At 43.5% G+C, this 23,061-nt stretch overlaps 1 protein-coding gene across 1 annotated transcript in view; it reads right to left on the bottom strand.

Annotated features, from left to right (window-relative positions):
- The window catches only part of LOC144756187 (putative splicing factor YJU2B), a 129,849-nt gene that overhangs the window by 56,372 nt on the left and 50,416 nt on the right, over positions 1-23,061 (bottom strand). The window contains exon 8 of the mRNA XM_078645786.1: positions 2,939-3,111. Coding sequence (XP_078501912.1) covers positions 2,939-3,111 — 173 coding nt within the window. The remainder of the gene's footprint in view (positions 1-2,938; positions 3,112-23,061) is intronic.

The following is a 23,061-nucleotide window of genomic DNA, read 5'->3' as shown; positions in this document are numbered from 1 at the left end:
AGGTAATTGCAGATGTGCAATTACCGAATCGGAAACAGTCGGTAATTTCCGATGTGGTAAATACCGACCAGTCAATGCCCATGCATTCCTATGGGCTTTGAAGCCCATAGGATTGATTGGGCATATACCGGTCGGTATTTACCACATCGGAAAATACCGACTGTCACAAGGGTGCAGGGGGTGTCACTTTGACACCCTCTGGCACCCCCAAAAGAGGCTCGGGTGCCATGTGGCAGGCATACCTGCCCTAAGGGCAGGTCTGCCTGTCATATGGCATAGGTGTGCATGCACACATGTGCATGCACACCAGAAACGGTATTTTACCATCAAGTAGTATTTGATGGTAAAATACCGATGTTGTACTGCTTGTGGGACTCAGAAGAGTCCCACCTACATACCAATTTTCCGGAATCAGTAATGATACCGACTCGGTATTTTACATACTCGGTAAATTTACCTATCGGTAAATTTACCGAGTCTGTAAATTACAGGGACCTACATGTCAAATTGCTTTTACCGGGTGGTAACGGCCGAATTCGGCCGTTACCACCCGGTAAAAGCCTACCTACATCTGGCCCTATGGGCCTATGGGCCAGATGTAGGTAGGCTTTTACCGGGTGGTAACGGCCGAATTCGGCCGTTACCACCCGGTAAAAGCAATTTGACATGTAGGTCCCTGTAATTTACAGACTCGGTAAATTTACCGGTAGGTAAATTTACCGAGTATGTAAAATACCGAGTCGGTATCATTACTGATTCCGGACAATTGGTATGTAGGTGGGACTCTTCTGAGTCCCACAAGCAGTACAACATCGGTATTTTACCATCAAATACTACTTGATGGTAAAATACCGTTTCTGGTGTGCATGCACATGTGTGCATGCACACCTATGCCATATGACAGGCAGACCTGCCCTTAGGGCAGGTATGCCTGCCACATGGCACCCGAGCCTCTTTTGGGGGTGCCAGAGGGTGTCAAAGTGACACCCCCTGCACCCTTGTGACAGTCGGTATTTTCCGATGTGGTAAATACCGACCGGTAAATGCCCAATCAATCCTATGGGCTTCAAAGCCCGTAGGAATGCATGGGCATTAACTGGTCGGTATTTACCACATCGGAAATTACCGACTGTTTCCGATTCGGTAATTGCACATCTGCAATTACCTACATCTCGGTATTTTTATTTTCCGACCTCTTAAATACCGAGTCGGTATGACTCGGTATTTAAGAGGTCGGTAAATAAAATTTACCTACATCTGGCCCCAAGTCTCTAGGAAGCTCATGTCTAGGGCAGCATATATTGGTCCTTCAACGAACGTGTATCTGGTAGCCTAGATTAGGGTTGAATTTACTACGTCTCAACAGGTTACCAAGTCCACCAGTCAAACACATGCGAACCATGAATTATCACCAACGATGAGGTTAAAGGCTTCAAGAACTACCTTAGATGGAGTGGTGAAAGCACGGCCCGACTGAGCGTTGGACCGATCCCGCCATTTTCACAAAAGGTTCTAGAATATCATAGAGTATATTGTTATTTGGAATCTCTGCTGCTACATGGTACACTATTTTGCCTTCTAACAGCCCTTGAACAGATTATGATCCATCAACCCATGAGGCTACAAATTTATTAAATGTAATACAAAATCAACAAACAGCTTTTTCAATAAAAGAAAATCCCCAACATCATAACAAATTAGAAACATATGATTTTGTGCACCAAAACGATTACACAAAAAGACGCAAAAAAAATAAAAACATCCATAGTGACTCACTATTCGATACTGCAGGCTTTTCCAGTATGAATGCTGCCACTCGGGAGCATGGATGGGTGATTTCTGTAGACTTCGATAGAGACATGCGTCCTGTTTTTAGTGGCTCTAATATGCTCATGTTTAGTTGGCATGTGGGGTGAAAAGTGGCCAGTGTCCACGATTCCGGATTTTTCAGGATGACCACCGAATGACTACACTTCAGATACACCACAGGTCCAATGAGCATTTAGCAAAACCACTTATCTATACTTACTAGGCAGGGGGTCAAAGGCATAGCCTGGCCTCACAACTTTTTTGTTTACAACTGAAATTTCTGGGTGCTCGTACATATTCTTAAGGCATTCAATGCACCAAGCTCTCACCCAGTGGTGCTCAGGATAAATCGAGGAAATGGTTGGTCCAGTACTGGTTGCCAGACTACAGTCGAAATAAGCCACTAATTATAGAACAAATACCCGTTTTTCTTTTAAACCAGATTTAAAAAGTTGACCTTGGAATACACTGAAAAGTTTTTGATTGTTTTTATTATACTATAGTTTTGTGCGACAATTGCTGATCACATTTATTACATTTTATATTTTGAAAAATCATGTTTAAATATTCATTTTAGGAAGGGTGCAACTGTATTTCCCCGTAATAAAAATCTATGACGAGCAATACTTTTAAGTTTTCCTTTTATGTTTTTTAATAAAGAAAAAGGTGAGCTCACCCACGGATGCTCTTTTATCACTAAACCCTCCAACCCTTTTTCAGCTGCCTGCAATGAAGCCTATTTTTCAATGTTGGGCTTCGAGAGGTACAGACTCTCTGCTGCTGCCCCTTCCCCCCTCTGAGAATGGTACTGCCTCACCCAGGCCAGGATATGAATCTGATCTGTGCTCCCTTCCGCTGTGGGTGCTGTCACAGGTGATCAAAAGGCGAGCCCCACTGCAGATTTTCTGCTACTATCAGTCTCCGCGTAAAGCATCCTGGAGAACAGTTTTCGTAAGGAAACTTTGCTTTCCAATAATTTTATAAAGCAGTCTGTGTTGTTTGGTGTGTGCATTACCCTGTAACTTTGAGCCAGAGATACACCTCACTGCACACACTGGGAAGCATGTGGAAGAGCCTCAATACAGAACTGACAGAAGCAGAAGAAGGACAAGCATGCCTGCCATCCTACCCGGAACTTCTTCCTCAGAAGGCTGTTGAGTGCAAAGTCGTCCTTCCACGCACTCTGAGCCTCTTGGATGTTGGCGAGAGTCGGGATAGCTTTCTGCAGCTTCTGCTGGTCTTCAGTGCCATGCTCCAACCGGTACATAGGATCCGTTTCCAGCTTCTTCTTTTCATCATGTTCTAGGAGACAGACAGACAGACCAGCTCAATACAACTGACTGCAGCATGAGGTTTCAACTACGTTTAGTGAACACCCAACACCAAACGTTTGTCTAGTTAGATAACTAAAGATTAATGCCCCTGGATAACTTGAAGAATGATTTTATTTAAGCATCTTAATAGTAGTTATTAGAAGACTGTTTTTCACCCCATACTTTTCTTCCTTCTTTCTACCTGCCTTTCTCTCTTCTTCAATAAATAATGCCATGTGGGGTTAACTATATAAACACCGATGTATAATCGATATCTGTCTCAACCTATGTTAACCCTGTAACAGATGTCGCAAATGTATTCTGTGTAAAAATAAATTAAAACAAATATATAAAAAAAGACCAGGAAATATTGTTTTTTATTATCTTAATAATGTTTTAGGCAATTTTTTAAAACCATGTAACCAATACTAAAATACAGGTTTTTCAAAGCGTATTGAAATGGAAAAGAAGAAACAGCGCTGCAATAAGATATACCATATCTTTCAAAATATATTCTCTAACTGGAAGCAATAATACTACTTCAGGTTATATGTAGGATGCTTAAGGATATTTCCTGGGATTAGGAGTAAAATGGTATGAGCGTACGTTATGGCCAATATTTGGGAAAGCGTTCTTTGATTAGAATACACACTAACATTATAAATACATACAGTATTAACCATTAACTGAATAAAATAATAAGGATCATCAACTTGAGGGCAGCAGTAGGGAAGGAGCGTAAAGTGTTGTAGCTCCACAGCTTTCAAATGGTTAGCAATGGACCCAAGATTATAGAGAAGTCCAGTATTCAAGGTTCTAACCTTCCTTTTACAAGACCTGTCTGGTGTGGCTGGATTAAAGAGCGTAAACGTTTGTCTAGTCCCACTGGTGGCCCTTTTGAAAAAAATATTTTACTGTCAACAGTCACGGGGTCTATAATTTCTCGGCACGATCTGCTCTTCATCTATATTTATACTCTATGTCAGCTTCAAAATGTGAGAAATACAGTTTCCTGTTGTACCTGGCACTTTTACTTGTTTATCCCCAAACTTTTTGCCTTCTTCCCCCTATATTTATGAACCTCTTTTTGTTGGTTTTAGCACTCTGGACACTTTACCACTACTCCGTGCTAAAGTGCTTGTGCTCTCGCCTCTAATACATTGTATGAATGGTTTGCACCTATTTTTATTTACACTCCTTGTACAGTGGTACTGCATATATCTAGGGCCTGTAAAGTGAATACTATTAGTGGGCCTGCAGCGTTGCTTGCGCCACCCGCAGAAGTAGCCTTTCGAACATGTCTCAGGCCTGCCACTGCAGGGCCTGCATGAGTATTTTACTGCCACATTGAGTTGCCATTTTAAACTATTCGCCAAGCCTTAAACTCCCCTTTTAGTACCTATAGGTCACCCTAAGGTAGGCCCTAGGTAGTCCTACGGGCAGGGTGCTGTGTAAGTAAATAGTAGGACATGTGCCTTTATTATGTTTCATGTCCTGGTAGTGACAACCAGCCTATTTCGTTTCTGACTGTTGTGAGGCCTACTCCGCTCATAGGCTAGCATTCGGAATTCCCTTATATATGTTTAGGTGGTAATTCCTGATCTTAAAGGAGTAGGGTTGCCATGTATGGTATGTTTGGAATAGTGGTGATAAATCCTGCTTAGTGATGCAATTTATTTTACATTACTCTTTTAGAAATGCCATACTGCTTGTGACTCCTTGTGCTTTGCAGCCTGACTCCAATCCATATCTAGGCCTTGGTGACAGCTGCACATTAAGCATACTTTCCAGACAACCAGGTTGGATGTGACAGGGTTACTTGTCCATACTGATAGTCTTCCTGGGCTGTGTGAGAGGGAGGCGGGCACACTTGCATTTGTATAGGCTGTGTCCTGCCCTCACAAAGGGTTGATTTACCCCGTACTTATGTCTGGAGCCAGGGCTGGGGTTGAAAGGGAGTGTTATGCACTTCTAAGGATTCTTTTGAAGTGCCCCCTCAAACAAAGACAATTTTGAGTACAAGTACAAGGGCTCTGGCCCCATGATGGTAGTACACTGCTCTAACTAGAAGAAACTATGCTGGAGTAAAGGCTGTTGTACTTAAGAATAGCCATCTTGCTGTATTTGATGGTCCCAAGGGACTGCTACTCTGCCTCCTTGAGCTGCCCTGCTGACAAAATATCCAGAACACTCCCAGAGTGACTCCAAGGGCTAGCTGGCTTGCCCCCTGCTACCTCGAGGTCTCGGAGACATCAAAGACCAAACATCACCCACAAGCTGCATCTGGTAAGCGGCCGTGCCTGTGTGACTGCGGTGGATCCTGAGCCTGCCTCGTCACCCTGTTAATGCTCCGAGGACTCGCACTCTTCTCTAAACACAAAACCAAATCAACAACCATAATGCCAATACTGATAAAAATTTCAAACACTTAAATGGATGGTGCAAAGACACTCAAACTATGCAACCATAAGCTCTTCAATAGCCTTTATTTCAATATCAAAAGATTAGTTCTTTGTTTGCATATATCATAAGGGGAACATACTGGTACATACAATACATCAAAAACATATAGAAGATTTTTTCATAACATTACTAACTTCAATTTACTAGCACATCGCTTACAATCCAACTCTCGCACTCACTCCGTCTTCATTCAATCACCACACTCACCACACACCACAATAGTCCTTTGGGCCAATATAACTTTATTCCACAACCTGTGGAATGACCCTACCACCAACCAAACAAAACAATAATAAATTCTATTTTTCGTGATGCACGTTACAAAATAATAATCAAATCAATTTTAATTTTTAAATATAAGATTATGTTCCATGTGCACCAAAAAAGCCACAAGTTTTTAACAAATGTTTGGTAGTGAGAAACAACAAAAGGTCTCTAAACACAGTGCGGTGCATCCTGATTTCGCCGCTGCTTGCTAGGTCTGCTAGTCTATGCGTTCTGGCCTGAAGAGCCAGCCTGTGACTACCCGTCTGCCAAGGAGCTACGAGTGCTTGGCAGCACGAGTACGTACTGTGCACACTGTCTAAGACAGAGGTCTTCAAACTTTTTGATGCCGAGACCCTATTCTCAAAGGTTTTGAGGTGTAAGGACCCCCTCCTAACAAAAAAAATCTAGAAGCTGTTACTCACCATTGATAACCATAAACGCCCTTAATTCCCGTGGCAAATAATATTTACTGTGGGGCAATATTATTAAACAGTGTGTTCTGTTAATGTTTTGGGTTTTTCACTGCCGGGTAGCTAAGTATAAAAAGACGGGTAGATTAAGTGAAAAATAAATTAAAAAAGTTGTTAATCAGTGAGAAATTCACAATAGTACATTATGAAACCTTTATTAGTTTACTCCACTGAAGTGGTATATGTGTAACCAGGGACCCACAGAATTCTGTGATGGTGCAGTGGAGAATAGTGACTGGTGCATTTTTTGTGCTAGAAGGTTATGGCTGGTTACAGAAAGCACTGTGAATATGCAAGTCATTTTTTAAAACTTGCATTTTAGTAATACCCGGATTGTACGCAATTCCTTTTTTTTTTTTTTACACAAAATTCCCTTTAACACCTCCTGGTGTAGTAAGCGTTCTACATATTCAATTACAATTTAAAGCACACACTTCACAGCTCAATTGTTCTCTTTGCACTACCACTCAAAAAGAATGAATCTTTGTCATCACAAAGCTTTGAGTGATTCGATTAATTAAAACCAGTACCTGCTTTCAAGCACCCTTTATTTACATTTGCAGATTAACTCCTTGCACACATGCTGCTGTACCCTGACAGTTAATTGTCTGCCCGGCTTTCGTTTCACAGCACATGACACTCCTGAATGGCACTCCAGTTGAAGCTTATTAACTATCAGAATTAACCGTCCCAGGAGGGTTGTCTTTTTCCAGAAAGTAGTGGAATGGCTATTTAAATATTTTTGCGAGTGCTTTCACTGAGGAAACCATCTTCATCACATCAAAGGTCGTGCAACTGCAGTCTATAAATATAATATTTGGAAGAATTAAGTCTCAATGAGAGCAAACAATAAAACATTAAAAGTTAATAGAAATACATCTTAAAAATAGTCTGCAAATATGTATTTAAAAGGAAATATAAATATTCTAGCACCAGACGTCAATAAGCCTTTCCAGTACAGGTTTTTTATGAACCACAATAAAAACAAGCATTGGCATTGCCAATAACTCTCGCTTTTGGGACCCTATAAGTATTTAGTTATGCAGTACAATATAGTTGGTGCAACAACATCAACTGTTGCATGGCTAAACACTTATAAGGTACAAGGATTAGCCATGCAACAGCTGATGTTATTGCACCAAGGATATTGTGCTGCAAAACTAAATACTTATAAGGTCCCAAATGCAAGACCTATTGGCTATGCCAATGCTTGTTACTGTTAAACCAGCGGATAGGAGCCCATTTACTTTGCTTGCGAGGGGGCCCATGGCACTCTTACTGAGGCACTGGATTTAAAACGTGTCCCGTTGTTGCCTAGAGGCTGCCTGCCTGTTGGAACGCATGCCCGTGTAGTAGGAAAAAGTTCACGTGAGGTGCCTGGCGCATGCACATAACTGTGCGTCATTCATCACTTCTGCAAGACTCAGAAAACAACTCTCTTCCTTGCTGCCAACCAAGCTGTGAAAAGACACAAACATCACGATATTCGTAACACAAGGCTTCCCACTGCATTGAACGGGAGTGTCAGCTTCTGTTTCAACATGAATGAGCATAGAAACGCGGTGCTGTTGACTTTGTGGGGCGGGTCAGGAACATGAATGAGCCTGGAAACGCAGTGTTGTTGACTTTGTGGGGCGGGTCCGGCAGAGGTTACAGACACTGACCTCGGCAGCTGCCGCGGTTGTAGGACACAGAAATAGCCCAGGCGCTAATAATGTTTTCTGATTGGTCTTAAACTGCAGAGCCTGCAGCGGCGGCGCGAGAGGGGTGTTTTCTAAAGCAGCACGTTTGGTTTCACTTTACATAAGATGGACGGAGATCGCGCTGTGCTTTGAAAGAGGCGATTTGCATGTTGGATATAGTGGGTGCAGACAGGTAACGTGTTTCTGTTTGTCGGCTGAAAGAAAAGTTAAAGAGTACGCACTGTGAAATAAAACAAAACACGCGAGTGGTGACGCGATCTGTGGTGGGGAGGGAATTGAAGCGCAAGCAAGGCGGAGAGAGGCATGCAAGGCTCAATGAGCCATGACACAAACCCACATGGCGGCTGCGCGCATGACCGCAAGCTTGAGACCAGCAAAAGACTCTGGTAGCACTTTCAAAAACCCCTTACTAAATGTCTCGCAGAGCAGCGCATGCGCTGGCTCAGGGGAGACCTAAAAATCTAAAATCTAAAACCACATTAAATACAAGAGCCCTTTACAGTATGCATTATAAAAGTATTTGTGTAGTCTAGGTGAAATAAAACAGAAAAAAGGACAGATTTCGAGATAGCAGAAGGTAAGGAAAGTTCGTAGTTGGGTTGTTCTGGCCTCTGATTTCCATTCATCCGATTTTAACCTTGCTGAGAAGGCCCCCCACCCTCCCCAAGCCCAGCTCGCACCTTCCCTTGTGGACGCAATGCATGATCAGGCCCAGCACGGGCTCTGTTGGGGAATGCTCGCCCCCCACCCCTTCAATTGACTACGGGCCCCCTGGGGGTTGTGCCCCACAGATTGAAGACCTCTAGTCTAAGAGCTCTCAGGCCCAAGCGGTCTCAGGGAGTTCACACTGCTCCCCCCGCAGCAGTTTGGGGACACTTTACATTTTGCCTCTTGACCCAAGCGGTCTTGGGATTTCACTGCGCTTTTTACAGTTGAGTGAAAGTTTGCTTCATTTGTTCCAATAACTCGACTTGAGCGGTCCATACATTACGGCGCTGCACTCCTGCAGCGGAGAATTTTGCCTCTTTGCCTTTCCACCCGACCCCAGCGGTTTTTGAGGTTGTGCGGCGCCTCCTGCAGTTAAGTGCTTTATTGTTACAGCCGCAGCAGTGAACACTTAACTACTTTGGACCCGAGCAGTTCCAAAGTAAGTATACAGCACCCCTCACTGTTGGTGAGACATACGGCGTCCTTGTGCTTAGAGCAGACAACCAGAAGAGACCACTGGAGGTCTTCTATGCCCGCAGTTCGACTGTAATCCCAGTAACTTCAGCAGCTGCCCTGTGCGCTCGCTGGCAGCTGCACGTGGCGGACTTACATCGATGGATTTACAGTGTGTGTGCCTCGAACTGTGTTTGTGCCTGATCTTGGGGCAATGGAACTGCTTTAGTGGTCCCTTGGGGGTAAATCGTCAACGGAGACCCTGTTCGCCACTGGGAAGTGGCGTGTCCTCATATAAGATCTTGCCTAATTACTTTATCACCCCTAGAAGGTGCACAGGAGGTTCTGTGCAATCCCACCGAGTCCACATTTCCTTTTCAATCAGGTGCTCTTCAAACCCTGCTAATAGGAGGGCAGGGATCTTGATTCCTGCGAGGGCTTCTTGTTACTGATGCGCTGATGGTAATAAGTGTCGATTTTTTTACTCACAGTGATGCCTGATGATTTATGTGCTTGTTCCTACTGTCACTGTTGCATTTCATATCCTGATGTTCCAATGCATGTCATTTGGATCCTTGCACTGTCAGGATAACAAGTATTATTTCAGGATTTGCATAATATGCACAAAATGTATGATTCATTCCATTGTGGTCTCTATATTAGATTAATTCCATTGTGGTCTCTATATTATGCAATATACACTATATGTTTTATATAATCTTGTGTGGAGTCTCTTTTGTGGTGTATTCATTGTGTTACTGGTGTGAGTGTGTTGAGCAAACGCTTTACACATTGCCTCTGATGATAAGCCTTCCTGCTCTGCAGCAAGCTACCAGAGGGTGAGCACGGGTTATCTTTGGTGTGAAAGTTACTTGCACTGACTAGAGTGGTGGGTTCTGCCTGGCTTACGTGCATACCCTAGCCAAGCAGAAACCCCATTTCTAACACCAGTGATATCATCCAATGATTTGCAGAGTGTGCTGTAGGCTTTGTGGGCTGCAGGTAATTCAACAAGCTGTATCTCTTTTCTATCAGTATTCAAAAGATAATAGACATAACTGTTGGCAACCTGCAGGACACGTTTCATACCTCACAACTCCACATGTGGTGGATGTCACCCTCTTTACTGGTATTCACCCGCCTAACAAACAAAATGTGTTCATAGACTTTAATGAGGCCACCCACTTTTTAAACCTCGAACATCCTTCTAAAAAGTATTTATCTAGTCACTTTGATGAAATAACCCTATAAAGCACTTCATACGGCCCACAATTTTGAGCCAAGAGGTTGACGGGTATTCATTAGCCACTGATGAGGCACCTTCAGCCAGGCCCTATGGACAGCCCTTAGTAGTTAGGTAAAATACAATAACCTTCCTGAGATTAGTAGAATGAGGGACAAATTTAAAGACATGCTTCCAACCACACTTTGAGTTAGGCTTCTACGTTGTACATTCTTCAACAGTGGTGTGCAATGCCTAAAAATCTTCAGGGAAATTCTGCAACAACAGTACACGTCTTAAAAACCTCCACTTTGCATAGAATTTGTTAATCTCACTGTAGAGCAACTAGTTAACACAGGCATGTGCCCATACATCCACTAGTGGATAATCTATTAAGGACAAAAACTTTGGCTTTTCTCACAGACTTTTGTCTTTGGCTTTAAGCCACAACCTACTTTGAAGCGTACCTGTGCAAGCACCAGGTGTGCTAAGCCATTACCTTGTTTAACATGGAGTACTGGACCTAAAACTTTACTGACACGTAAACTGTGCACCATATAACTTTGGCATGCACAGCCAGACGGGGCTCAAAGGCCTATGCTATTTCCATTCTCTGCACACAAACATACTCACAGTAATACCTGCTGTATATTACTGTAGGCCCTGTACTATCAACATTCCGTTTTAAAACGACTTGGGGTTTAAAGAGTAAAATGAATAGCAGTACCATGAATGTCATCGGTCACCGGTGATGTAATTTGAAATGTACCTGACATGTCTTAATTTTTAACATGTGTTCTTATTCTCAACAATAATTATAACATCAATTTGAACACAGCTTTTCCTCAATTAATTTGTTTATTTTGAATCATATTCTAAATGGAATTTGATTTTGGACCGCATCTCTATTTATGGCTAACGCCCAACTATGCCCTGCACCACACCATTTGCAGGAGTCCAGCCACAGTCGCAGACAGCCTACAGATGTGCACAGTGGGAATAGGGCAAACAGCCTTGCTTGCCGGTTTCAGCTTGGATATACAGTCCCCCGGACGCAAGCTTCCCACCATGGAGTCCCGTAGAAACTTTTGTCACTGTTTTCGGGCCCCCCCACACCCAAAGGCCAAGTCCTGCATCCCACACTCGGAGCGACCAACCTCACGGCAAACAGTGAAGTCAGGGTTGCACCTCGACCATGACGGGCATATGACCCCCCATCACTATGCACAGCCATAAGATGTGTACAGTGAATCTCCAGAAAGTTTTGTACGTCTTCTTTTAGAAGTTTCTCTGTAAATCGTTGTAGAGCATTCCACAGAGATCTACAGTACGTCCCCAGCAGGCTTCAAGCACCAGCAACTTTCACCATAGATGCTGATGTTCCACGCATCTTTTTTCCCAATGCATCTATATATTTGCTCTCTTTACACAGTGGTAGGGAAGAGGAAGGAGCAACAGTACGAGACTTCTTTGCTGCTACTTTAATGACCGTGGGTCCTGGTAAGGAGGCCTATATATTTTTTAAGAAGTCTTGAGTTAGCAGACTTCAAAGATTCATGTGTGAGAAATATTTGCATTGCAGCTTCCAATCGGCCAGGTACTAGAGAAAGTAATGGTCTTGCTGTAGTTCTTTGATTTAACGTCTCAAAGACAACAGATGATGACGTAATAGGAGTAGGTATGTCAATGTCTACCAATATCTACTTCAGGTTCCCTCAATAAGGAGGGCAAGACTGGGTGGAAGAGCTCTTTCATTTTTAGGTCCCACCCTTTGGAACAAACTACCTCTCACCCTCAGACAGTATACCAATCACTTAGAAAAATGCTGAAGCGCTTTCTGTTCTGATTCCATCTCTGTCTTCAATTGGTGAGCATCTCACCTGTACCTGTAGGGCGAACAAAGCGCAGAGATACTCCTTCGGGAGTCGTGTCCAGCGCTATATAAGCCTATAAATAAAACAAAAACATTTTCGTTTTGCTGCTCCTCTTATTAGTACCTTGTTAAATGTGAGAAGATCATCTATTTGAGAGACTCTCGCTGAAGGTGTATCTGTCAGGGTAGGTGAAAAACCTTTGCCAATGACCAAGTAGTGGTTGTCCAAGATGGAAATCTTCTTCTCTACCAAGATCTTGACCTCCTTTTTGATCTTCTCAAATGTCTGGATATTGATCAGATTTTTTATGTTCTCCTAGATCTAGTCCTAGAGCTAGGTGATCTTGGACTCCTAGAACTTTGTGGAGATCCTTGTAGCAAAGTCGAGAGTTGCAGACTTCTCAGGGGGACCTGTGGGAGTAGTAGGTGGCGTAGTATCAGAAGATGGGCCCGAAGAGAAGTGTGCTATCATTATTATTCTGGTTTTGGACTTGTAGAATTTGATGAGAACTCTTGACATGAGATGTATTGAGGGGAAATGCGTAAAGAAATTCCCTAAACAGTCTATCAAAAGGGCTTTCCCTTTTGACCCTGGTTGTGTAATCATGGCATTGTTTGTTGTTTGAGTCTGCAATCAAATCTATTTGTGGATAGCCCCAATCTTGAAAAACGTCTGGCAATAACTTCTGGTGTAGAACCCAGTTGTGGTTTTCTTGAAATACTCAGCTGAGTGAATTTGCTTGTACATTCCGAACACCTAGAAGGTGCACAGCGGTTATCGTTAGATTCCTGTCTATTAGGCAGATAAACAGCCTTCAATTCTTGAAGATTGAAATTATAATTATTTTCTTCATCTTACCATATGCCTTGGGTTTGCAAGAGTCCCGTATGAGCTCCCCATCCCTGAAAAGACGTGTCTTATCAATGTTTGAATTGGAAGATTAATCATCAGGAAAGAAATTGGATTGCGTACTGTGAGAGGGTCCGTTTCTTTTCCCAGTGGTCCGATAACAGATTCCACTGATCCTCTAGGCATTGTTACAAGGGCCTCATGTGAAGTCTTGCATGTGGGACCAAAAAAATGCAAGACTTCATCAAACCCAGTAGGGATGAGATCCGTCTTGCCCATGAATGAGACTGTGACACTTCAAACTGATTGATGAGGACATCTCCTCTGAAGGATACACATTTGCAAACTGAGTATCCGGTATCGCGCCATGGTATTTTACTTCATGTACTGGGTAAACTGTAGACTTTGAGACTTACTCGAAGACCCAAATTGGTTACTGTTTTGAGACAATCTTGGAAATGCTCCCATGTCTTTATTGTGGCTATGCCTTTTATTAAAATAACAATGAAGGGAGGTAGAGTAAAAAGATAGGATTCCTACTCCACAGGCACTGATAAATAAACAAGAAGAATCCTACTTCCAGTGTGCACCACAAGGATGGGGAACACTCAGTGTTGTGTAAAATACCCCTCACACACCAACAGGCCCCTTGGTGTCATGCTTCATCATCGGGGTCTTCGCACCCCGCTAAAGGGATGCGGCACGCTACGACCTGCGACTACGCGGGAGCGTTGACAAGAATTGACTATGTGTGGTGTGTGTTGAGTGCATGTGAGGGGATTAATGTGAGTGAAGGGTGTAGTGAAAAATTAAAAAGTACCTGGCTAGTGGGTGGTGCGAAAAAACTTTATTCCGTACCCCTAGCTGGTGCTATTAAAAAGGTGTGCAAAAAACGAGGTTAGTTGTCTTAATTAGGGACAAAACCTCTGGTGTGCGTCGACATGTTTCGGAACTGGTGTTCCTTCTTCAGGACGGGGCACAACTTCCCAACCCTACTCACGTATTCCTATAAAAATGTGTTATTCTAATTATTTTTTTAAATTTTTTTAACAAAAAGTGATAACAATCTCACGAAGGCTAACAATGTGCCTACAGCGGTATCTTCGGTTCATGCACTTGCATGCCCTGAAAAAAAGAAAAACTTACTTTAGTTTGGTTGCCATATAGGACTGGCTCAGACAGGTGCAGTCACCTGGAGCCCCAAACAGTTAAATTAACCTGTAAAAAAGGGACATACATAACACACAACATATAAGACACACTTAAAGGTTTTTTATATATATTTTTTCTTTCTTTTGGACATACTCATAGTCACTGTTGTATATTGCGTCATGAGCATATCCAGAAACATCAGGGTAGGTAGGTGGATCCACAATCTGTGAGGGTAAAGAAGTAGTTTCAGTATTGTTACTCCTTTTACTCACTGTTGGACTCCACGCTAGATCTGGATATCTGAGAGTTGTTTTCGGTTTTCATATATACTCACGAAATCCGCCTAAATTGGCCTCCTTCTACCACCCTGTGCTGCTCCGCCGTGAATGCGTTAGCGAGCAACATTGCGGTATATATTGGGGACTTAGGTGTTGTCTCATTCGTTAATTAGCGGAAGTCGGAAGATGGCCATAAAAGGGACATCCGTGTTCCCACCTATCGTGTACCTTTTCACGCTCTCAGTGTAACATGTATCCTTTTTTTCATTCGTTAATTACCGGGTTTCTTGGCAGAGCAAATACGGAGTGTCCGCTTCCCTGCCTATTGCGAGCCCGGACATAAGTTCCTGTCGACACGGGTCCTACTACGCATGCCTTGTTATTGAACTTTTCAAAGAGCACGCGCATGCGCATTTCGTGTTTGCTGTGCCCTGGTTTGCTAGTTACCAGCGCATGCGCGGACGTGTGAATCGCACTGATCTCGTGCGGTGTATCGGAAATACTATTGCTTTTCACGAACTTTGAATACTCTTTACTTCAATTCCGGGGCATCCCATAGGGCCATCATTAAGTCTGTTTGTCATGATGGGCAAAAGGCCTGAACAGAAGCAATTATTAGTGCTGTCCTAGTCCATTTATGTGCATGCTTTTAAAGGGCTTTCTGTGATTATTTATATCATTCTTTGGGTAAAAGACACATCAGGGTAGTTTGGTATTATAGGTTCTTCTTTTTCCAAACCCAAAAAAATGATAAAATGAAATTAATGACGTTGTAGTGTTTCAATTATGGTCCAGTAATTTGGCTCCATGGAATGTCATCATTAAGACCTGTAATATGGGTTCCCAAGCGAAATACCCATCGTTGTTCTTTCTGGAACAGGCCTGTATCAGATGTTAGACGTTCAATAACCGTCCAACGTAAATCATTAATGCAATGCTGAAGTTCCAAAAAATGTGATGCCATCTTGGTGGTCGTTTTTTTACAACGTATGTTGCTTTTATGTTCCCCTATCCTCACTTTGACAGGTCGGGTGGTCATGCCTATATATTCTAGACCGCATGGGCACGTTATCATGTAGACCACGTTCTTCGTGTTACAATTAGAGAACTGGCGTTGTTCCCATGATGTGCCATTTCTAAAAGGTTAGGGTTTTGCTTTTTTGGGTTTGATGACAGCAGCTGCAATCGCCACAGGGGAAGTGTCCTTGAACCCCAGTCACATTCTGTCTTCCTGTGGGGTTTTGTCGTGGTCTAGTATGTACCAGCATGTCTTTGATGTTTCTGCCCCTCCGGTGTGCATGCATTGGTTTCTCAAAAACCAGGTCTCCACAGTTCAGTATTCCCCAATGTTTGTTTATGACTTTCGATACCTGGTTTGATATGGATGTATATGTCGTAACACAAATTGGTCTTTTGTTTGCTCTTTTGTCTTGTGGATTGTTTTCTAGAAGTGCCTCCCTGTGGTTGTTCCTTGCGCGTTTCATCGCCTTATCAATGGTTTTAACAGGGTATTGTCTCTGTATCAGTTTGGTTTTTAAATCTTTGGCCTGATTGTTGAATTGGTTCAATTCTGTGCAGTTTCTTCTGAGTCGTAAGAATTGACCATACGGTAGATTCTCCCTTAGGTGTCTGGGATGGAAACTATCGTATCGCAACAAACAGTTCCTGGAGGTGGGTTTAAAATGGGTGGTACTTTTCAGCCTTCCCTCCTCCGTGTATATATTCAAATCCAGGAAGACCATTGATGTGTTGGAGATAGTACTGGTAAATTTCAGGTACTCATTCTGGTTGTTGAGCCAGGTTACAAAACTCGTGGCACTGTTTATATCCCCATTCCATACGATGAAGATATCATCTATGTACCGTTTCCAGGTGTCAATCTGGGAACGGTATGGGTTATCTTCATGTAGGATCTTATGCTGTTCCAGATGGTGGACGTATAGTCCCGCTAGACTTGGGGCAAAAGTGCTGCCCATGCTTGTTCCATGGGTCTGTAGGTATAGGGTCTCCTTGTATTTGAAAAAATTGTCTTTCAAGGCCATGGTGATGCATTCTAGGACCAGGTTTCTTGGTGTCTGGTACTTCCATGTATTACTGAAGAGCACTTCCTCTATGATCTGTAGTGTCTCCTCATGAGGCAAGCTCGTATATAAGCTCTCCACGTCGAGGCTTAGTAGGAGCTGTGTGGATGGATCAAATTCCTTCTCTTCCAGTAGCTGTAAGACCGCTTTTGTGTCTTTCAAATATGTGTTTGTGGATTGTACCATTGGTCTGAGGAAAGCGTCCGAGAATTTGGACAAAGGCTCCAGAATCGACCCAATCCCGGAAACAATGGGTCTTCCCGGTGGATTTTCGATGTTTTTATGTATCTTCGGGATACAGTAGAAATATGGTATTTTTGGAGTAGGTTGTTGAAGGAAATCCGCTTCCTTTTTGCTGAGCCAGTCATGGGCTAGGCCTTCCTCTACCATGCCGCCGATCCGGATCCGAAGTCCTTCCGTTGGATCTCTTTCCAACATTTTGTAGTTCCGTTCATCCGATAGTAAACGCTGGCACTCTTTTATCATATGCCTCAAGGGTTTGCAATACTATCGCTCCCCCTTTATCTGCTGGTTTTATAACGAGCTCATTGTTGGTTGTCAGTTCTCTTAGGGCTTGTTGTTCATCACCACTTGTGTTATAGAAGACGTTCTTCCCTTTTGTATTCAGTTGGTTGACCTCAGTGGTCACTGCCTTTTCAAAGGTTAGGATTTCTACGGGAATTGTAGAATCTGGTGGGGTGAAGGTTGATTTCAACTTCAATCCTGTGTCTGTTTTATCTTCTGGTAAAGGCTTGTCTTTGAAGAAGGCCTGTAGCTTTAGTTTCCTGAAGAAATCCTGTAGCTCTATGTTGAGTTTGAAGATATCTGGTTTCTGAGTTGGTACAAACCCCAAGCCTTTGTTTAAAACAGTCTTCTGTGTCGCTGTTAATGTCATGGGTGTGAGATTCACAACTAGGTCCCTCTCTTGCTGGTTGACGGTTGGTTGGGAAGTGATCCCGTCATGCTCCGGGTTGTCCGGGCGATGGGCATTTCGCTTGGGAACCCATATTACAGGTCTTAATGATGACATTCCATGGAGCCAAATTACTGGACCATAATTGAAACACTACAACGTCATTAATTCCATTTTATCATTTTTTTGGGTTTGGAAAAAGAAGAACCTATAATACCAAACTACCCTGATGTGTCTTTTACCCAAAGAATGATATAAATAATCACAGAAAGCCCTTTAAAAGCATGCACATAAATGGACTAGGACAGCACTAATAATTGCTTCTGTTCAGGCCTTTTGCCCATCATGACAAACAGACTTAATGATGGCCCTATGGGATGCCCCGGAATTGAAGTAAAGAGTATTCAAAGTTCGTGAAAAGCAATAGTATTTCCGATACACCGCACGAGATCAGTGCGATTCACACGTCCGCGCATGCGCTGGTAACTAGCAAACCAGGGCACAGCAAACACGAAATGCGCATGCGCGTGCTCTTTGAAAAGTTCAATAACAAGGCATGCGTAGTAGGACCCGTGTCGACAGGAACTTATGTCCGGGTTTGCAATAGGCAGGGAAGCGGACACTCCGTATTTGCTCTGCCAAGAAACCCGGTAATTAACGAATGAAAAAAAGGATACATGTTACACTGAGAGCGTGAAAAGGTACACGATAGGCGGGAACACGGATGTCCCTTTTATGGCCATCTTCCGACTTCCGCTAATTAACGAATGAGACAACACCTAAGTCCCCAATATATACCGCAATGTTGCTCGCTAACGCATTCACGGCGGAGCAGCACAGGGTGGTAGAAGGAGGCCAATTTAGGCGGATTTCGTGAGTATATATGAAACACGAAAACAACTCTCAGATATCCAGATCTAGCGTGGAGTCCAACAGTGAGTAAAAGGAGTAACAATACTGAAACTACTTCTTTACCCTCACAGATTGTGGATCCACCTACCTACCCTGATGTTTCTGGATATGCTCATGACGCAATATACAACAGTGACTATGAGTATGTCCAAAAGAAAGAAAAAATATATATAAAAAACCTTTAAGTGTGTCTTATATGTTGTGTGTTATGTATGTCCCTTTTTTACAGGTTAATTTAACTGTTTGGGGCTCCAGGTGACTGCACCTGTCTGAGCCAGTCCTATATGGCAACCAAACTAAAGTAAGTTTTTCTTTTTTTCAGGGCATGCAAGTGCATGAACCGAAGATACCGCTGTAGGCACATTGTTAGCCTTCGTGAGATTGTTATCACTTTTTGTTAAAAAATTAAAAAAAAAAAATTAGAATAACACATTTTTATAGGAATACGTGAGTAGGGTTGGGAAGTTGTGCCCCGTCCTGAAGAAGGAACACCAGTTCCGAAACATGTCGACGCACACCAGAGGTTTTGTCCCTAATTAAGACAACTAACCTCGTTTTTTGCACACCTTTTTAATAGCACCAGCTAGGGGTACGGAATAAAGTTTTTTCGCACCACCCACTAGCCAGGTACTTTTTAATTTTTCACTACACCCTTCACTCACATTAATCCCCTCACATGCACTCAACACACACCACACATAGTCAATTCTTGTCAACGCTCCCGCGTAGTCGCAGGTCGTAGCGTGCCGCATCCCTTTAGCGGGGTGCGAAGACCCCGATGATGAAGCATGACACCAAGGGGCCTGTTGGTGTGTGAGGGGTATTTTACACAACACTGAGTGTTCCCCATCCTTGTGGTGCACACTGGAAGTAGGATTCTTCTTGTTTATTTATCAGTGCCTGTGGAGTAGGAATCCTATCTTTTTACTCTACCTCCCTTCATTGTTATTTTAGTCTCTAGGCAGCGCGCAGCTGCAGGAGTTATTTTCTCCAGACATACATCGTCACACACAGAGACACACACTTAGGTATAATAAAAGAAGCCAGCGGTCCATTCAAAATGGAAGATGAACACGGCCTCACTTTTGCAGAGGACGAAATTGACAAGATCCTATCTGATACCAACCTTTTCGAAGGCCTGTGTAACCAGGAAACAGGCCCACAAACAAATGATTGGAATGAGTTGCTGAACCTTAGACGTAACCAAATAAAAGCAGCCTTACACGGGCTGTTCATGACTCAGTACCTTCGTAACAAAATGGCACCACCTGGCCTAATTGTTAAAAATGAACCACTCATTTTCCAAAACGATTTAATTTTTAAGAAAGAGTGGTCATTGATTTCTTGGCACTGTTCAAGAGACTGGTTAGTTCTCATAATTAAGACAGCTACCAGGATTACACAGGAACTGAAAATTGAAATAAACAAAATAGAGGTCCAACTGAAAACATACATTCCACCAGAAGAGTTGAAAACTAGACTCGAGGAATTAAACCAACAAATGACTGACTTCGAGTTCCCTCTGAAACAGAGTAAAACCAATAAATTAACTAAAGATGTGGCAAAGTTTACCCCCGAAAATGCATATCCATACACGAAGGTGGATTATGTCTCCAAGAGCACCTACAGCGACGCGGATAGCGACACTTCTGATAATGGGTCCTCAGGTTCCAATTCGAGCGGAAATCGAGGAAACAGACAACGCAGAGGAGGTTGGAGACAAAGGAGACAGCAGTTCCCTAGACAAAGGGGATGGCGTGGGTACCAACCACAAAACCAATTCCCACAATTCATGGGCCCACCACAATTCAACCCTTTTCAGTTTGGACCAATATGGAATCAAGAATATAGCGATGGTTACTATGGCCAGCAACAACCGTATGGAGGGCCACAACAACCTTTTTTAGGGGCACGCCAGAACACACGAGGCAGGAACCGGAAAGGCAACACAGTCGCTTGGGAAGACCAGGAGCAGCCCAACGCCCGGACAACCCGGAGCATGACGGGATCACTTCCCAACCAACCGTCAACCAGCAAGAGAGGGACCTAGTTGTGAATCTCACACCCATGACATTAACAGCGACACAGAAGACTGTTTTAAACAAAGGCTTGGGGTTTGTACCAACTCAGAAACCAGATATCTTCAAACTCAACATAGAGCTACAGGATTTCTTCAGGAAACTAAAGCTACAGGCCTTCTTCAAAGACAAGCCTTTACCAGAAGATAAAACAGACACAGGATTGAAGTTGAAATCAACCTTCACCCCACCAGATTCTACAATTCCCGTAGAAATCCTAACCTTTGAAAAGGCAGTGACCACTGAGGTCAACCAACTGAATACAAAAGGGAAGAACGTCTTCTATAACACAAGTGGTGATGAACAACAAGCCCTAAGAGAACTGACAACCAACAATGAGCTCGTTATAAAACCAGCAGATAAAGGGGGAGCGATAGTATTGCAAACCCTTGAGGCATATGATAAAGAGTGCCAGCGTTTACTATCGGATGAACGGAACTACAAAATGTTGGAAAGAGATCCAACGGAAGGACTTCGGATCCGGATCGGCGGCATGGTAGAGGAAGGCCTAGCCCATGACTGGCTCAGCAAAAAGGAAGCGGATTTCCTTCAACAACCTACTCCAAAAATACCATATTTCTACTGTATCCCGAAGATACATAAAAACATCGAAAATCCACCGGGAAGACCCATTGTTTCCGGGATTGGGTCGATTCTGGAGCCTTTGTCCAAATTCTCGGACGCTTTCCTCAGACTGTGGAAAAGTAAATTTTGCCATGTTCTGTGTCCCTACGTGTCGTCCATCATATGTTATGTGTGCATGATTAAATATGCATATGTACTCCCCATGTCCGATTAATGACGCAATTACAGTTGTGTCCACCTCTAGTATGCCAGTTTCCAGTCCTCGTGAATACTACGAATATCAGGCCTATGTAAAGCTACGTTGCCACGTTTCTCAGTGTGCACGTTATTCTATTATAAAGTCCCCGTTTCTAGGCCTCAAAAGGGCCTGGACACTAGATTCAGCTCCTGTCTCCTGAAGCCTCGCTGAGGAGCGATACAGCCCCCACCTGTATCCTCGACCCTTCACTTACTTCCTGCCTCGCAGTGCCCGGTCCAGCCTGGCTCTGCCTCTGAGTCTGCCAAGAGTATGTTATGATTCCAGTTATCAGTTCAGCCCTCCTTCCCTGCATTCCTAAAGCTACTGAATCGCATCAATAGTTTCCGTCATTGTCTAGCCTTCAGGGCTCCATGTTAGAGAATACTGTATTTAATGGTCATTTAATATTCTTCAACACGCACTACATGTAGAATAATGCATGCTCCAGTCTTAGAGTCTGTTAGCCTTTCCCCTCTTGACTTCTAGTTTATATCAACATGTTCCCTAAACATCAGATACTAGATAGGGTTTAGGTACATGTCGCTCCGACCCTCCAGACTTCAGTCTCTGCTCCTAGCACAGAGTTCATAGCCCCCAGCTTCTCCTAGTAATACGTCATTGCCAGTTTGCGCGCACCACTAGGTTAGAGGTCCCGGCTCCTCAGGTAGCCCCCTCCATGGTTTCCGCCCCATTCATGACATATTCTGTTACGTTTGCATCACATGTCTATGTATACGCCCTGTTACACCTTCTTCTCACCCTTATCTTTCGCGACTGCTACGCGTCACACCTACTGCTCCACCCACTGTTACGCCTATTGCAATGTAATGCTATGTGTTTGCGTTATGTATATATGCTCATGTTTTGTTATTAAAAATTATTCCTTCCCTTGTCCAGATCCTGCCCCCGGCAGCGCTGCCATCCTATTCCTGTGCAGGTTGTCCTGATCCTGTCCTTATGCTGTAATAAACCTGCAAAACTCCCACTACCTCGAATCTTGACTCTTATTTTATTGAGCTATCTGTTATTCATTCATGCACTCAAAAATAGGGTATTATTTATTTATTTACCACATAATGGCGCCCGAACAGGGACTTGCCCTTTCCCCACGCGTCGGTGAAGCCACGCCGACCCCCTGACCCTCTGCAGTCGTGACGGAACTCTTCTGCGCAGTGGCAGATATTTCTGCTCAAGTATCCCTCAGGCCCACGGAGGAGACGGAGGAGGCGGTCCAGCATCCAGACGAGACGGTGGAGGAACGCGGCGAGTCCCGACCAGAGCCCAAGCCAAGAGTCCAAGGTCCGAGGTATCCGGAGGTCCACCCGTAACTGAAGTCCGAAGTCCGAAGTTCGTCGTCCGTCGTCGTAGCAGTCCAGTCCAGTCTGAGGCCTTCCGTTCTTGCTGCCCGGTGAGTACCGTTACTGGGGTGGTATCTAGACAGGGTCAATTTAATTGACTCTGGTCTGTGGGTTGGTGGTACACAGTCCCACAAACGAAGTGTCCACTTCGGTGGATGCGGGTCCTGACGTGTCTCTTTACGAGACCGGTAAGTTTCGTACTGTTTCAGCAGTGCATCTAGTTTCTGTTCTAGCCAGTTTCTGTTCTCGAGAAAATTTATGTGTTCTGTTCTCAATATTTCCAGGTAGTATTCTGTTCGAACTGTTATTTTAAATGTTTTTCATGTATTTTAATG

Source organism: Lissotriton helveticus, chromosome 5_1, assembly GCF_964261635.1.
Source record: "Lissotriton helveticus chromosome 5_1, aLisHel1.1, whole genome shotgun sequence".
In the NCBI taxonomy this organism is placed as follows: Eukaryota; Metazoa; Chordata; class Amphibia; order Caudata; family Salamandridae; genus Lissotriton; species Lissotriton helveticus.
The sequence above is the reverse complement of the archived record's forward strand: the minus strand, read 5'-3'. Positions and strand labels throughout refer to the sequence as shown.